The following is a 17,053-nucleotide window of genomic DNA, read 5'->3' on the forward strand; positions in this document are numbered from 1 at the left end:
GGGCCGATAAGAGTCTAAGCTCCAGGTGCTCCGGGATGGTAACGTACTCCTCCTCGGTCAGACTGCGCAGTAAGAAGGAGGACTCTTTGTTTCCTCATTGCCGTGCGGCTCTAAGCATCGCAGATTCCAACCCGGCACAGCCCACCAGTGCTGACGCCGGGCAGCGGGTGCCGTGCTGTGACCAGTCGGTGCTCCTGTGGGGTGGGTGGGGAAGGGAGCGTTGTGGAGGAAATGGAAGGCGTTCTTATATTTAGGGGATGGAAAGGGAGTGAGAAACTGAGAATGATGCGTCACCAGCCAATTAGAAAGTCGAAGAAAATACAGAATTTCAGTGGGCGATAATGACCCTACAAATAAGACCTGGCACTTATCTCCCTGCAGGTAGGATGGATTATTTTCTGTTGAAGATGTTTTATAATAACGGGAAACCTCATTTTCAAAACGTGCTTGAAAACTTAAAAATTCGTTGAATCCCTTTGGTGGTTCTACAAACATCGCTGGACATGGACGTAAACTCTATCTGATACCATTTCCTCTAAGACAGCACTAGGGGTGATAACCCGAGCACAGGCTTCTACATGCCTGACATTGAGAGATAACCGGAGCTCAGGACTTGAAACTAGGAAACGATGACAATTATAACCACTCTGGCTGCCTTCATAAAGCGCATACTGCACATTGTGCTGTTTTTAGCAAGGGCTGTTGACTCAAGGTCACCATTCCGGAAGTCATTTACTATCATTGTTAAGTAATGCAGTGTTTTCAGAAATTCTTCTGGGGATGAAGATTGGTTCTGTGTACCGAGTGGTCTCAGACGTGTGTTTGTCATAAAAACGTTTTCTTGCCTCTGCCTTTGTCGGGCATTTTCAGCGGTTGGCAGGCATTCCGTTGCTCTGCGCACCACCGAGGCGTGGGCTCTGTGGTCCTCCCCGGCCGCTCAGAGACCTTTGTTGAGTTTGTCGGGCTTGTCATCATCTGACACGAGTGGGTTTGTGTCAAGTCCAGCCTCTGAATAAGAGTTTCTCTTTTTTTCTTTGTCTTTTTTTAACTGCATTTTTTTTTTTAATGGAATCACATGGATGTTATGATTATCGAGATTGTGTACGTGACACCATCTTTGATGTTCTTACTGTTCTCAAAAGTGGAGCACAGTTAACAGTTGTTACGGTTCGGTCTTCACCTTTCCATCAGATTCAAGAGTAACTTGTGTTTTGATGCCTGTAACTACTTAGTACCTTAGCATTTATATTTTTATTTTTTATTTTTTTAAATTTTTTTAACGTTTATTTATTTTTGAGACACAGAGAAACAGAGCATGAACGGGGGAGGGTCAGAGAGAGGGAGACACAGAATCTGAAACAGGCTCCAGGCTCTGAGCTGTCAGCACAGAGCCCGACGCGGGGCTCAAACCCATGGACCGCGAGATCATGACCTGAGCCGAAGTCGGCCGCTTAACCGACTGAGCCACCCAGGCGCCCCAGTATCTTAGCATTTATATTTGTAGTAAGTGTACATCAGGGACACGATTATCGCACTGAGCTGTCTGCTCAGCATGCCCTTCAGATGCTGTCTGTGTGCCCTTATTTTGTGGTGTTAGTGAGTCCGAAAGCTGCCGTGGTTCCTGCCCTTTGTTATTAAGAAACATGGCAGAGATCTGTCAACCCTAAAAATTTGTCTAACATCATGGTTTTAAAACAATTTCTTGGAGTCATGCTCCTCTTAGTATTGGGAAGAAATTGTATAACTATGCCTGAGTGAGAAAGTTTTAACCGTGTTTGAAGCACATGGTCTTGAACTTGCCTCATTGGCAGCCAGTAGTCTGAAAACGCAATAAGGTAGAAAGTCTGGATATTTGGGTGGTCAGGGTGGGAGAACTGCATCCGCGTTTGAAGCCCAAAGCTCTTTTTTATCTGGCTCCTGGCAAGAAAGTTCTGTTCATACTAGGTAACGTGTTCGTAGTTTTGTTTTTCGAACATCCCTCGTGCTTGGGAGTAAATGTACTCTTCTGAGGAAAGACGGAAATGTATTTTGGTGATAGAGGAAAACTGAATTTAAGGGGGAGAAAGGTGTCCGTCAACTCACAAAATAAGAAAAAATACTAGTAAGTGAAATGAGACGAAACAAAGCAAACACTAAAGACCTGCCGAAATGCTCCCTGGAGTCTTCTGTGAAGTTGGAGGCACAGTTTGAAAAACTGGGTCAGGTCATAGTTGCCCCACTGACTTGCATGGGTCCCCTTGGCCTGCCTGCTCCACTGTGACGTGGAGCTTTTAGGCAGAGGGGAACATGGACTTAAATAACAATTTTTTTAAGTTTAGTTTTTACTTTTTTTTTTTTTTAAGTTTATTTATTTATTTTGAGAGAGAGAGCTCGGGAGGGACAGAGACAGAGAGAACCCAAAGCAGGCTTCATTGTGGGGCTCGAACTCACGAACTATGGGATCATGACCTGAGCCAAAACCAAGAGTCGGACACTTAAACTAACTGACTGAGCCACCCAGGCGCCCCAGTTTTTACTTTATAAAGAAATTTTACTGAGGTATAAAATTACGAACAATAGAATGTACTAATTTGGACTGTTCAGCTTTACTAAGTTTTTAAAAAATGTATATACCTGTATAACCACAAGCCCAGTAAAGATACTGCTAGTATTTCCAAAATTCTCTTCTGCCCCTGCAGTCAACTCCTTGCCCCTGGCTACCCATCCAAAGTTCCTTTCTGATTCTGTTACCGTAAATGACTTTTGCCAGTTCTTGAATTTCATATAAATGGAATCTTACATGTGTACTCAACTTTTTAAGAATTTATTTTCTGAAGGAGTTGTGCTGCTATATACTGACCAGCAATGACTGAGAAGTTCCAGTTGTTCTACATACTTCTCAGTATTTGAGTATGAATAGTATCTCATTGTGGTTTTAATTTGCATTTCCCCAGTGCTGGGATTTTGATTGAGATGGATCAGTTTTGCACGCAATGGCATCATAGCAGTGTTGAGTCTTCCCGAGCTTGAGCAGAGTCCGTGTAAATCTGCTTTACTTTCTCTCAGCAGTATTTGGTAGTTTTCAGTGTATAGGCCTTGCAAATACTTTGTTAAATATAATACCAAGTATTTCATGTTTTTTAAGCTGTTATAAGTGGAATTTTTTAAACTTTTTTTTAAATATAATACCAAGTATTTCATGTTTTTAAAGCTTTTGTAAATGGTATTTTTAAAATTTCCATTTTACTTGTTACTAATTATATGAAAATACAATTGATTTTTTAACATGTTGATCCTGTGTCCTATTATCTTGCTAAATTCACCTATTAAATTCCAGTAGCTTCTTAATATATTCTTAGGATTTTTACACCCATGATCATTGCATCTGTGAGAAGGACGTTTTTACTTCTCTTTTTACGAGTGTGTATGCCTTCAATTTCTTTTTCTTATTGCACTGGCTGTAACCTCCAGTACAGTGTTGAAAGAGGTAGTGAGAGCATATGTCTTTGCCCTGTTCCTGATCCTAAGGGAAAGTGCTCACTATTCATTGAATATGATTTTATCTGTCCTTTATCAGGTTGAAGAGTTCCCTTTTTTTCCTGTCTGCTGAGAGTTTTCATCATGTGTGTTGAATTCTTTCTAATGCTTTTTCTGCATCATTTGAAATGATCATATGATTTTTTCCTTTATTTTGTAAATTTAGTAAATTCCACTTACTGATTTTTGAATGTTAAACCAATGTTATATTCCTGTGGTAAATGCCACTTGGTCGTTGTATGTTATCTGTTTTTTGTTTGTTTTTTACATCGCTGGATGAAATTTGTTAATATTTTGATACAGAATTTTATATCAATATTCATGAGGAATGTTGGTTTGCAGTTTTCTTTTGTGATTTTTTTTTTTTTTTTTTTGGTCTGGTTTTGGCATCAGCAATCCTAACCTAGTAGAATAACTGAAGAAGTGTTCCCTCTTGTTTTCTGAGAGCTTGCATAGGATTGGTATTATTTATTCCTTAAATATTTGACAGAATTCCACATTTAAGTAGTCTGGACTTAGAGTTTTCTTTCTGGAAAGTTTTTACTTATGAATTCAAAAATAGGCACAAGGTTATTCATCTACTGTGTTTCTTAAGTCAGCTTTAGTGATTTTTTTCCTTCTAAGGAATTTGTCTCTTTCACCTAAAGAATTATTGATCTAAAAGTTGTTCAGAATATTCTCTTACTCTACTGTTGTATGTAAGATCTGTACTGATGTCCCCTTTTTCATTCCTGATATTGGTAATTTCGGTCTTCTTTTTTTTTTTTTTTTCTTCTTGATCATGTTAGCTTGAGGTTTATCCAGTTGATCTTTGCAAAGAACTCATTTTTGTTTTTCTCAGTTGTTTGTCCGTTTCACTGATTTCTGCTCTTATCTTTATTATTTCCTTCCTTTTATAGTGAGTTTAATTTGCTTTTCTTTTTCTGCCTAAGGTGGAAACTTAGATCGTTGATTAAAAAAATTTTTTACACAATATTGGTTGAGGTGTAGGTTACATTCTTAACCAAATATTTTTGAGTGTCAGCCATGTTGTTTTTAATCAGTATTGTATCTTTTTTTGATGAGTTGTATTTTATCCTGTGAGTGTATACCAGTTTATCTGTTCACCAGTTGATAAGCCTTTGTGTCATTTCCACTTTGGACCAATTATGCGTGAAGCTGCTGTCAAACCTTCTCATGTAGGTCTTTGCCAGCATGTTTTTATTCCCCCTGGTGACGGAATTACTGGGTTATGTGCTCAGAGTAAATTTACTTTATTAGACACTGCTATCTTGTTTTCCAAAGTGTAAGTACTGTTTTTCAGTCCTGCTAGCAGTGAATGAGAATTCCGGTTCCCTCACAATCTTGCGGACATCTTGGCAGTCTTTTCAATTTCAGCCATTATCGTGGGTGTGTGTCTCCTTGTGACCTTTATTTGCATCTCTTCCTGTGTTTGTTTGCTGTTTGTGTATCTTCTTTGTTGAAGTGTCTATTCAAATGTTTTTCCCATTTATAAATTGGGTTGCTTGTCCTATTATCGAGTTGTAAGGTTTATATAACTGGATATAAGTTCTTTATTAAATACGTGGGGGGTTTTAACATAATAACATTTTTTTTATTAGTGTTACATATATATAAATTCTGATTAGGGAATTCTATAGCTGCATTGTAAATCTTGTGTATTACTGTGTATGTTCACCTAAATTTGTTTCTAAATGTATTAATTGTTAGATTCGTGTGTACTTAATTTGAACATTTAATTTATAAAAACACCCTAATTAGTACATGACAATAAAAATGTAGCTTACATTAAGTCATAAAATTTTAACTGATATATCTGTTAGCCGTATTAATGTCTAGTTAGTGGTGCATTCTTAGCTTTGTTTCAGAACTTTGGACTTAGAAAAGTTTCTAAATGTGAAATAAAGTAAGATCCCAATTTCTGAAAAAAGAAATATGTTTGGTTAGCCTGAAAGATGGGTTTGTTTCCACTCGTGAACATTTTGGAACATTTCAGCAATCATGGAGATTTAAACACATATGGACGTAGAGCACAACACTGATGCAGGCCTTGGCTTGACCTGCTTTGCAGTCTTATAGAACTTTAGGTGGTGGTCACAGCTACTATGTCAAGGTTTCAGACCCGGAGCATGTACTCCCTGGTTCTTTCTAGTTTGATTTTTAATTTTAATATGGAGATAACCATTATGAGGGACAGATTGGAAGAGGAACAGACTTTTTCCTAGCGAAGTCTTTTCTTTCCAATAACCCTAGAAATACAGGTGGCAGTTCTTCTCTTTACATGTAAGAGAAATGTGATGTGAGCTCTTAAGACTGTCAGTTTTCTGTCCTAGCATCAGCTAATCTTTGTTAGGAGAACATTCGCTGCTCTTTTCTTGGCTCCTTCCAAGAGCTCTGTTGACATGATGCTTCCTTGCATACCATCACACTGAGTAAGTGACTTGTCTGATAAAACTCTGTTCCTATAGTAGCTTATGCCCCCTGCCTTTCACATGACTCCGAGGCACATTTCTTTCCTGGGACGCTCAAGTTTCCTGGAGTGACTGAAGTTAAATATCTGATTTCCCGTTTTTAAAACTGCTCATTACCATGCTTAAAACCTATTCTGATGGTCAGTAGTAAAAACATATATAATGTGCATAAAGCTGTTTAGATGTTGAACTTTTTGGCATTGTAAAAATTGCCAGCACACTTGGTTTCCTGACCCACCGCTTAGTGCCTTTTATGTGGCATAGGTTTTTTTCTTTATCTTTTGCAGAAATCATGTTTAGTGAGGTCTAATTGACGGACAGTTCACTGTTCTGGGGTGTTCCTTGCATTTTGACGGTGTGTCACCATCAGTATAATCGAGATAGAGAATGTTTCCGTCACCTCAAAAAGGTCCCCCAGCCTCTGGCCGTCATTGTTCCTGTTGTGCCGTTTCCAGAATGCCATGTAAATGGACCAAAACAGCATGGAGCATTTTGTCTGTGGCTGTTCTCATTTAGCACAGTGCTTTCGAGATGCATCCATTTGGTTGTGTGTATTATCATTTCCACTGGCCATCACTGAATTTGAAGATGGGGCAAGAGCCACCAGAAAGGAACGCAGCAGCCCTGCCCGCTGTCTGATCGCAGCCCCACGCTGCCTGTTTTGGACTTCTGATCTACCGAAGATAGTAAATTTGTGTTGTTTAAGCCACTGAGCTCGTGGTGATGAATTCTAGTAACAATTCTAACCAGTACAAATAGCTGTGCTTTCTGTGTCCTAGAGATCGAAGAAATACAAAGATCTCATGTTTTTTTTTTTTCCAAGTATTTTTTAGCTTTACGTTTCACAGTTTGGTCTGTGACTTAGTTCTTTTTTTATGTGGGGCAAGAGAAGGATCTGGTTTCCCCTCCCCCCCCATCCCTCCAGAGTGAAGGGGGAAGTGCTCCCTTCTCTTTCCTGGGACTGTGGATGAAGAGTTAGTATCGGTTCTGTACTCAGTGGTAGAATCTGCCAGGGAAGCTACCTAGCTCTGGAAGGTTGTGTTTTGTTTTTGTGGTAACATTTTAAGGATGAATACACTTTCTCTAGTAGATAGAGTAATTGGTGTCTTTCTCAAGGTTGTCCACATTTATCAAGTTTAGTGGTATAATGTTGTTCTTAATATCTTGTCCTATAAAGTTCTGTCGAGTCTCCTTGAACTCCTATTAGTGAAAGTGTGTTTTCTTTTTTTCTTGATCAGGCTGGCTGGAGGATTATCGATTTTATCAGTCTCTGCAAAGAGCCAGCTTTTGGGTTTATTGATTTTCCTCTACCATTTTTTGTTTTCTGATCCTATCTTGATTACCTTCCTTCAGCTTGTTTTCAGCTTAATTTGGCTTTGCTTCCCCCAGTTCTTCAGGTGGAGGCTCAGACAGATAGTAGGGTGTTTCCGTTTCCCTACCCAGCCTTCCCCTTACGGTCGTCCTGTCTCCTTTATGTACTCTGTGACCCAGCCTTCCATATCCTGTTTTCTTTTATCTGTTTCCCAGCGTAGTCACCACTCCTTCCTTAGGTCTGGATTTCCATCTGTTACTTTTCCTTCTGCCTGAAGAACATCCTGGATGTTCTGGATTTGTCTGTAGTACAGCCCCCCGGTGACGAGTTCATTGTTGTAGAGACCTCATTCTGCTGCCTCCTGACTTGTATTCTTTCTTATAGGTAGTCAGTGCTCATTCTTTGTTCCGCTTTATGTGTGCATTTTAGTCTCTGGTTGCTTTTAAGACCGTCTCTTTATCACGTTTTTAGCAGTCTGTCTGTGATGTTCTTTGATGTGATTATGGACCTTACCTGGGCTTACTGAGCTTTCTGGATCTGTAGCTTTGGTTTTTGTCAAACTCACAAATAATTTGACCAACATTTCTTTAAATATTTTTTCTGTAACTCCTGCCTGGGACCCCAATGGTCTATATTAATATCTCTTACATATATATTACCTCCACACGTAAATTAGCCTCCATCGGGTCCCAGGGTGCTCACTTTTCTTTAGCAGCTGACTTAGTGTTTGTCTGCAGCCCCCGCGTGGCTCCCGACCCCATGTCACTCCCAAGTACCCGCCCACCTCCCCGGCTTGGCCCCACAGTGGGCTCGTGGCAGTCCTGGCTGCGGCTCTGTGCCCAGTCCGCCCTCCTGTGGACACTGCCTCTTTGTCTTCCCCGCCCCCACCTGCCCTCAGATCCCAGGGAGACAGCCTGGCCGGAAATGGCTCTGCCACCCGCTAGCTGTGGGGCTGTGGCCAGGACAGTTTCTTACTGCACGGGCCTCAGTTTCTTCTCTGAAGGGGTGATGATGTGCCTGTCTCACCGCAGTGGTGGAGACAGGGTGAGCGAATACGTGCATGAGCCCAGGTGACCGTGTGCGGTGCGTGCTCCGCGTGTCGGTGTGCTTAGGGTTGTGGTTGTCATCCCAATTTTGAGGGTGTACCTAACGGCACATCCCCCAAGCCTCCCCTGAACAGTCCAGCCCCCACAGCAGCCTCCCCTGAGATGAGCCGGCTTCACGCGTGCTGCGTCTCACGGTCCGACCGCGGATGTGTCTTCAGGTACTTCTGCGTTGGCCTGGGCACGCTGGGTGCCATCCCGCCCTGGGCCACTGTTCGCGCGGCCCTCCGGCTCACAGTGGCTTTTACGTATTTGAAGGGCTGTGAAAAAGCCAACAAAACAGCGTATGCGACAGAGACCTGTGTCCCAAAGCCTGAAGCGTGCTTACCGTCTGGCTTTTTACAGCAGTTTGCTGACCCCAGTCTACAAGCTCATCTTGGCAAGGACGCTGTTTTTGCTGACTTTTAAGTTTGAAATTTACATAATTTCCAGTGTGTTGTAAATATTGACATTTAAAGATAAAAGTATTATATTGCTCTTTAAAATGTTTCCAGTAGAATCTAAATAGCATGGATACGCCCACCATCATGCATTTTTGTAGAAATATGAATAAGCTCTAGTTCAGTGGTTGGAAAATGCTCATTGCTGCCTTTTCTCCTCTCACTCATATTTTTCTTCCACTCGTCCTATAGGATTGTATCCTAATGTGAACATTTTTCTGCCAAGTACTTTGTCACCTTGTCCTACTACTCTGTAAATACACGCGCGCGCACACACACACAATTCTATATGTATGTGTATAAGTTATTTAAAAAGTTTTTCTAACCGGAAGACTCTTCGGTCTTAAGCATTTTGTTCTGAACAGTTGTCAGTCATTGTTTTTACCAGCTCCTGGTTCCTGCTTTTCCTCCTCGGTGCTGGCTGCCCCTCCTGTCTCCTCTCCCAGACCCCTCTAGGTGTGGGGGCCCCTAAGGCTTTGTCCTGTCCTCGGACCTTCATAGCTCATGAAATGTGAGTGCTTCCGTATACTGAACAGCTCCCACCCTGCCCTCATCCAGCCCCGACCTCCCCCACACTCCAGAATCATCTGCTGGCGATCAAGGCCTCTGTTTGAATGTTGACAGGAAATCTCAGATCGACGCGTCCGATGTTGAACTTGGTTTGGTGATGCCCCTTGCAGCCTTTTGATCTTCCCGATGGCAACTCTGCCCTTTGCGTTGCGGGGTCAGAGACCTTAGCTCTTCTTTAGCTCCTCTCTTCACCACTCCCCACCCTCATCTGTCAGCAGATCCTGGTGGTGTTCCCATCGGAATATTTCCAAGGTCCTAACCAGCATGATCTCTCACCGGGGTTATTGTAACAGGTCGCCTCCACAGGGCCTGCAGCCCAGCCCTCCTCTGCTCAGACCCCTCTCCGGGCTCCCCGCCTGGCTCTGCGTAAAAGCCAGCACTCTTACTGTGGTCTCTTTGGCCTCCGCTCCTCCTCTCCCCTGCCTCGCCTCTGGCTGCTGGAGTGCTCTCTGAACATACCCCGCTGTTTTCATGGGCCTCACCCGGCTCCCCCGCCTGGAGTGTTCTTCACCCCGATGGCCTCCGTTTTCAGGCCTTTGCTCTCTCCGACCACCCTGTGTAAAATTTCGACTCCTGCTCCCTTGGCTCCTTCACCTTCTCCCGCCAGAACGTGCGCTTGTACTGGTGGGAGGGTCTCTTGCTGATGTGTCACCAGGGCCCAGAACAAGGTCTGGCACATCATGAGCTCTCATCAGATATTTGCTGAATGAATGACTTTAAACAGGATGTTGTAAGCTTCGATGGTTATTGAACATAAAACAGCGTTGCATCTGAAATGGATCTGAGAATGATGGAGTTACCGTTAGCATTTTTCTCTGATTTGGTTGATGAATTTGTAAATGACTCTTCTTTATGCTACAGGGAAGGAGTGCCAGTTTTCTTCCTTCATCTTGTTTTTATAGATGTAGACACTGAAGACTGCCTGATGGCAGAGGCATGGGAGGTGTTTTGTCACAGCTATGACATTCCATCCTTGGACTTCAGAATCCTATATTTTCTTGATCTTGCTGCCGACTGTTAGATCAGGTTCCTCCCTCCATTTTGTTGAAAGCAGAGAATTGGAACCCGTCTGACTTGGAAAAGACTTTCTGAACACAGACATCAGAGCCCCTTAGCATCACGGTTTCTGAGGCGTTCATAAAAGCCACTTTCCCAAGACCTGTCAGCTGACCGTTAATCATACCTGTCGTCACTTGGAAGCATCTTGTTTTATCTGAGATTCTCAGGAAGAGTTGAGAACTTTGAGATATTATTGGTTTGGTCGTACCCTTGCCAATGTAAAAACTTAATGATTTGTACTTCCTCAAAAGCTGGAAGCTGCAGGTTTAGCTCATTCAATGAATAAGAAATATCTCTCCGATGCTTTAGTAGGCAGAACCAGTTCTGATTGTCAGCTCAGTCAGCAGTCAGACTCACTCTCTCTTGGGAGAAGTGTTACTTACTTCTAGGATGTGCCATCCGCCGCCTCACTTCCGAGTTTAATTGCTGGCAGTTAGGTGAGGCTTGAACCCAATCGCCTGGGCAGAAGAAGGTGCCATATGCCTGTGGCTTATTGATTCCCTGTTTGCTTGCTTCTCACAGTGTTCATGTGTTCTTTTGTAGTCCTCTAGGGATTGAATTCACTAAATGAAAACTTTTTAAATTTTTTGTTTTTATTTATTTTTGAGAGAGACAGAGGGTGAGCAGGAGAGGGGCAGAGAGAGAGGGAGACACAGAATCCCAAGCAGGCTCCAGGCTCTGAGCTGACAGCACAGAGCCCGAAGTGGGGCTCAAAGTCACGAACCGTGAGATCATGACCTGAGCCGAAGTTGGATACCCAGCTGACTGAGCCACCCAGGTGCCCCAAAGCCTCTAAGTGAAATTTTAATCCTTGGTGCCATCAGACTCCACAAGATGTCTGAATTCAAGACATTCCAATATGAACTGGGATGTCTTCTTTATAACACCATACTTTGCCCTTAACAGAACTGGGTGTCAGATGGGGAAAGCACAACCCTGCCACGTGCCTCCATTTCCTGTGACCTTTGTCCACTGGGATGTTTGTGCCTTGGGGCAGTGCATCATGGTAAGAACAGAGCTGAGAAGTCAACCTTCTGCTTCTAGTGGGGACAGCTATGAGAAGGGAGAGGGAAGGAGTGGCCAGTGGGAGTCTGACCTCGTGAGACTGTCAGGCAGCTTTCTTTTAGGGAATGCACCCGGACACTGGCCACCTAGAAGTGGATTCTCCTGGAGCTGTTTGTGCCCACATATCCCTCGGCCAGTCTCCTCCCAGGAATACCCCTAACTGGCTGAAAGTCAGTGGCATACGGTTCCTCTCCTTGTAACCCTGAGGGGCGGGGATAGGCCGGCCCAGTGAGCTGGATGCCAGGAACTTTCCTGCTGCGTTTTACTGTTGTACTCGAACTGTTGTCCCAGTTATCTGAGAAGCAGGAGGTTTCCAGTCGCGGCAGCCTCACACAGTGACGCCGTGGGCCGTCCCAGACTTGGATGTGGCACACGCTGGGTTACGGACGCTGTACACGAACCCCGTGCCTGCTGGTCCAGAGCTGTGCGGCCTTTCTCAGTCTCCACCCTGCAAGGCGCCAGCTTGGGAGCCGGACCCGCGAGGTGGGTCAGCAAGAAGTCTTCACTGGGGCCTTCACTGAGAAAATCACAGGAAATAAGAGATGCTCTTAAATGTGTTTCCTCTCCGTACAGTCTGCTTGCTCCCCAGCTGCTTTTTAAGTAGGACATGGCGTTTCTAGGCAAATTCAATAAATAAATAGAGTGGCTCGGGTTCCAAAGCTGTGTATGTCCTTAGACGAGGAGACAAGGAGTGCTGCCTCAGCAGCAGATCATTCTCCTGACACAGACAAAAACTAGAACTCTCCGCTTCCTGTCTGTCTTCAACCAGTTCAGAGATGATAAATTGTAGTAATTATTAAATGAGAGCTTGGCTAGGACAGAGGAGTATGGTAAAATCAAACCCCCATTAGACCAAATCACAGCTTCTTTGGAACTGGTTGGCAGCCTTGTTGAAACTATATAATCGTGAAGTGGAAGGCCAACTAGAGAAAAACCACAGTGTGGCAGGATGCGGTGACTGGAGCACAGCCTGGAGGAGCGAGAACAGGCGAGAGCAGACGCGGTGCTGCACCGGGAGCTGGGGCGACAGCACGCACAGCGCCCGCCGCACCGCGTGCAGAGCCCAGCGCCAGATCCCCCTGCCGCGGCGGGCACCCGGTGACACAGGAGCCTCGCAGCCGCAGAGCCTCTGGTGGGCATGGCTGTGCTCTCGTGACTGCCTACCTGCGATGCCCCTTGTTTGCAGAGTTCTTGTATCTGGAGGGAAAATTTTTCCCCCAAAACAGTCTTTTCTAAAGACTCTCGGTGCTGTCAGTCACTGATCCAGGGGTGCCAGGGAGGGCTAGAAATAACCGTATCAGATGAGTGGGGAAGGGTAGAATAATCTAGGCCGTATGATGGTCGAGGCTAGCAGTGAGGAAGAACATGCTGCCTCGTTCCCGTGAGTGAGTGGGCTGCAAAGTACATGAAACCATAAGGTCGCTGTGAGAAAGGGAAATCAGATGTTTCTGTCATCTGGGTTGGGAAAGATCTTTGTAAGCCCAGGACCAAAGATAAACCACAGAAAGACGGGCTTCAGGGTGAGAAGTAGTTGACCCACAAAATCAGTGATAAACCAGCAGACTAAGAAACACTGTAACAAATACAAAAGGCAGAGGTTGATCTTCCTAAGAGCTTTTCTATATTGGTAGTTAAAAGATGAATACTTCGGTGATAAAAGGACAGTTAAAGAACATCAGTCATTCGGTTCTTGCTTTAAAAATGACCCATAATATGAAATAAATTTCAGCCTCACTGCTTTTCAGATGAATGTAAAACAGAAATGCGGTCTTTCTCCTCTGTCACACTGGCAAAGAATGAAAACATTGGGGTCTGTAAATGTTGACACAGTCTCGGAAAATTGTTGTAGTGATGATTTGTTTGACACTAACAACTCTGTGTTAAATATTTATTTTATGTAAGCAGCTGAGGGAAGCAATAATATGTAGTATTGTTGATTTGTTCACAGTGATAAATATTTGGGGGAAAGTTGAGCTTTCTTATTAAAGATGGTGTTAATTTTGCCAGATTGTGAAGTTCAGAGTAACTGAAAACCCCAGTGCATTTCCGGCTTGGAGCGCAGGCGTGAGCGCCCTCTGCTGGCAGCAGCACGAGTAGCGCCCACAATTCACCCGCAGGCCAGGCTCGCCTGGGGTGGGTGGACACTTAGCAGAGGCAGAGGCGGCTGACGCAGTTGCGACTGTGCTGTGGGGTCTGTGACCTGGTGCCACCCTGCCTCCACACGTCCTCCTGCATGCCCACCGGTGCCCTCCAGCCCCGTTCCAGGGGGCGTGCTCTGTTCAGAAGGCTGCACCGAGCCCTCAGCCAGTCGGCTCGCAAGTGTTGACTGTGCACGCTCACTGGGGCAGGGGCTGTGTGCTTCACTGCCTGTCCGCAGGGCCTGGAGCACCCCCTCAGACCTGACACTCTCATGGGGCAGCCAGCCGCAAAGAGATGACCTTGCAGCTTACCCAGGATGGTTACCTGTCATGAGATGTGTTTGAAGGGGGCACACCGGTGCTGTGATGCGGAGTGGGACGGGGCCCAGGTGAGAACAGGGCTACCCGGGCCGGCTCTGGGCAACTGAGGGATGCCAGCGCCTCCCCTGAGCGCACATGGCCGGCGAGGAGACGGACAGCAGGCAGGGTCACGGGGAGCCGATTTAAGTTCATCATCAGGGCAGGGGCAGGATTTGGTGACGTATCGAAGGAATCCTGCAGTCTTGGTTTTAAACTCGTAATTCTCTGTTTTTGCCGTATCCTAACATAGTGTTTGCTTTCTGTTAACTTTTTTTTTTAATTGAAAGGATTTTTTGTTTTGTTTTGTGTTTTTGATAGATGAGGGTTACTACCAGGGTGGAAAATTTCAGTTTGAAACTGAAGTTCCTGATGCATACAACATGGTGGTGAGTAGCCTGCGTTTGAGCTGTTGTTTCCCCTTCGCGTGGCTGGGTGGCCGTCCCGGGGCCCAGCACACCCCCACTGCATTGGGTCCCCCCAGTCCTGGGACTGAGTACAAAATGGCCAATATTTCTGGTTGGTGTTACTCGTCAGCAGGATTTAGAGCCTTGGGAGGGAGATTCATTTCTCAACAAGTACTTGGGACTACTGTGTGCCAGGCAGCCTGCACTGGGACCTCCGCTCTGCCTAGGCTGGCACCTTCCCTGGGAGCTGCCTGAATGGTTCATGTAAATCCTATCTGTTACATTCTAGCACTGAAGAGGAAGGCATTTTACCTAAAACCGTAGTTCTGTTTACGGTATGGCACCAAAACCCTCGAAGTGTAGAAAACATGTACTTAAGAATTCCAGAAAAGAAGAATGCCTTATAGGTTTAAGCCATAATTTATACCCATAGCTACATGTTAATCTCTCAAAGACCCACCCTAGGTAATATTCACACCAAATACTGTCACATTCTATCTTTATCAGTTAGGAAGGTGAGACAAAGTAGAAAGTTACCATAGCGTGAGAAAAGCAGTGAATAGCAGACAACAGAGCTATCGAGCAGGGACAGGAAACTAATTTACGTGAATTCAGAGAAGGAAAGGAGAGGGTCATTTTGGGAAAGTGGTCGGGCCATTTGAGCTTTAAGGAGAAACAGGATTGGACTTGTCCTGACTTGGGTTGGCCCATAGCCAGGGGAGGGTGGTGTTGAGGTGACGTCGAACTTTCTGGAACTGTGTTGACAGGCACAGAAATGAGAATTAGCAGCCTGCGGGCGGTGGATTGACCAAGTTGACCCGAAGGAAGAATCAGGGTTGGGGAGCAGTGGGGAGGAATGAGAAACTCAGATTTGAGGGTTGTTGAGCATTTTCACTTTGGCCTGAGAAACTAGTGACAGTTGGGGACATCTTCACAATTTTGAATTTATATATATGTGTGTAAACATCCCCCTGATGCTTCCTAGTCCTCTCTAGGCTTATCAAATAGGAAAGAAAAATCCACTGGTAAAACTAAGCCCCTTGTTAACCTGAGGCTGCGGATACTGGGGACACCACGTGTCCAGTCACTTTACCTGCAGAGACTCCGTGTTGTCTGACAAGTGGGATTAGGCTCCCCTGCCCTGGGCCCTGGCCCCACCAATGGGGTGCAGTTCAGGGGCTGTCACACTTTTTTGTGTGAAGCCAAACCTTTACCTTTACGGGGCCACGACATTAAAATTTCTTTCTGAACGTAGCTTATGAGGATGGGGTAGAGGTGGCAGTAAGGGAAAAAATATATTTTGAAGCAAAGAGGAAAATATGCATTTCAGGTCTTTGTCCACGCATCCATCCAGCTCCCTACTGACTTTCCATGTTTCCCTAATCACAGACCGAGGAGCCTGGCTCCACAGAACCCCGTACTCCCTCAGGTGAGATGTGGCTGGAGAGGTTTGGCTTCAGCACAGATGTTTACAATTCCAGGGGCTATTTTGATGTTTTCTGGAAACAGCCAGGCATACGGTACTTAAGATTCCAGACTTTTCAATTATCTGGATGTACTCTAAGGATTCCTCATCCAAAGAATGTTAAATTAAAGGATGGTAAGTTTGTGACAGTCTTTTTGGAGAGGCAGTGAGTGTTTGAGGAGGGGGGTGGCTTGGGGAGGGCCTTAGCATGAGCTGGTAGACTTCTCCAACAAGCCTTGCGGGATCTGAGACCCGCTGTCGTGGGTACGTGAGGCACCACTGAGTAGCAGAGTGTCGGAAGAGGGCGGAGCGTGAGAAGATGCCAAGGAAGGAACCGAGTTTTGTTGAGAGCTTTCATGTGCCAGGTGCCCCCGCTCACTTGTGTCCCTCCCCGGGAGTTCCCTGGGGGGCGTTAATACGCTCATGTTCATGCGTCAGGAAGCTAGGGCCCAGAGGGCTACAGTTGGGAACTTCCCTCGTTAGCTTTGCCAGAATAAACCATCAGGTGCTGAAGTGGATTCCTGCCCAGGGCTGCCTGGCTACCTAGCGTGTGCCCTTCTCGCCAAACCGGGTGGCCACTCGTAGTGAGAAAATGTTTGTCATGTTGTCCTGTCCCTGTGTGACTTCTTCCAGAAACGGAGAGAATGGGACACGGCATAAACAAGATAGAAAACCACTGGGCCTTGAGGACGTGTTTTTTTATGTTAATTAGTGATTTATGATGATTTTACATTTTTATATTTAGTTTCTATCTCCTTTGGGAAATTTCTGAATGATCGGCTGGTTTCATTTTATCAGGAATGGAACCAGTGTCCTCAAGCAAGGGGCACGGAGGGGCCAGCCTGTCTGGGTGGACTCAGGCCCTGCCGCTGTTAGGACCTCTCCCCCCCCCCCCAACAGGCCCCTTTGCCTGTCCCACTGCCTCGTCCAGGCTGAGACGGTACAGTGGTCCCTGGGGCAGGGGGTGGGGAGGTGACACCGTCCCCCAGGAACCCGAGCGTGGCTGATACAGAGGTACTTGTGTTTACTCTTTTTGTATTAATCTTCGCTTACCTAACTCCTCGGTGTCCCTTTCGGCCACACTGGCGGCTCCCCGAAGCGGGGTCTGGAGCACCTTTCTTTCGCTGTATTTCCAGTGCCCGCCACATGG

General features: G+C 45.3%; 1 protein-coding gene across 4 annotated transcripts in view; it reads left to right on the forward strand.

Moving 5' to 3' along the window:
* UBE2F (ubiquitin conjugating enzyme E2 F (putative)) overlaps positions 1 to 17,053 on the forward strand; it is a 53,778-nt gene that overhangs the window by 20,417 nt on the left and 16,308 nt on the right. For 3 of the 4 annotated variants that reach the window (XM_043578324.1, XM_043578325.1, XM_043578326.1), the window contains one exon: positions 14,353 to 14,420. In XM_043578324.1, the coding sequence (XP_043434259.1) occupies positions 14,353 to 14,420 (68 nt within the window). Of the gene's footprint in view, positions 1 to 14,352; positions 14,421 to 15,827; positions 15,868 to 17,053 lie in introns of all 4 variants that reach the window. The other variant, XR_006296966.1, reaches the window with a different exon arrangement.

Source organism: Prionailurus bengalensis, chromosome C1 (assembly GCF_016509475.1).
Source record: "Prionailurus bengalensis isolate Pbe53 chromosome C1, Fcat_Pben_1.1_paternal_pri, whole genome shotgun sequence".
Classification (NCBI taxonomy): Eukaryota; Metazoa; Chordata; class Mammalia; order Carnivora; family Felidae; genus Prionailurus; species Prionailurus bengalensis.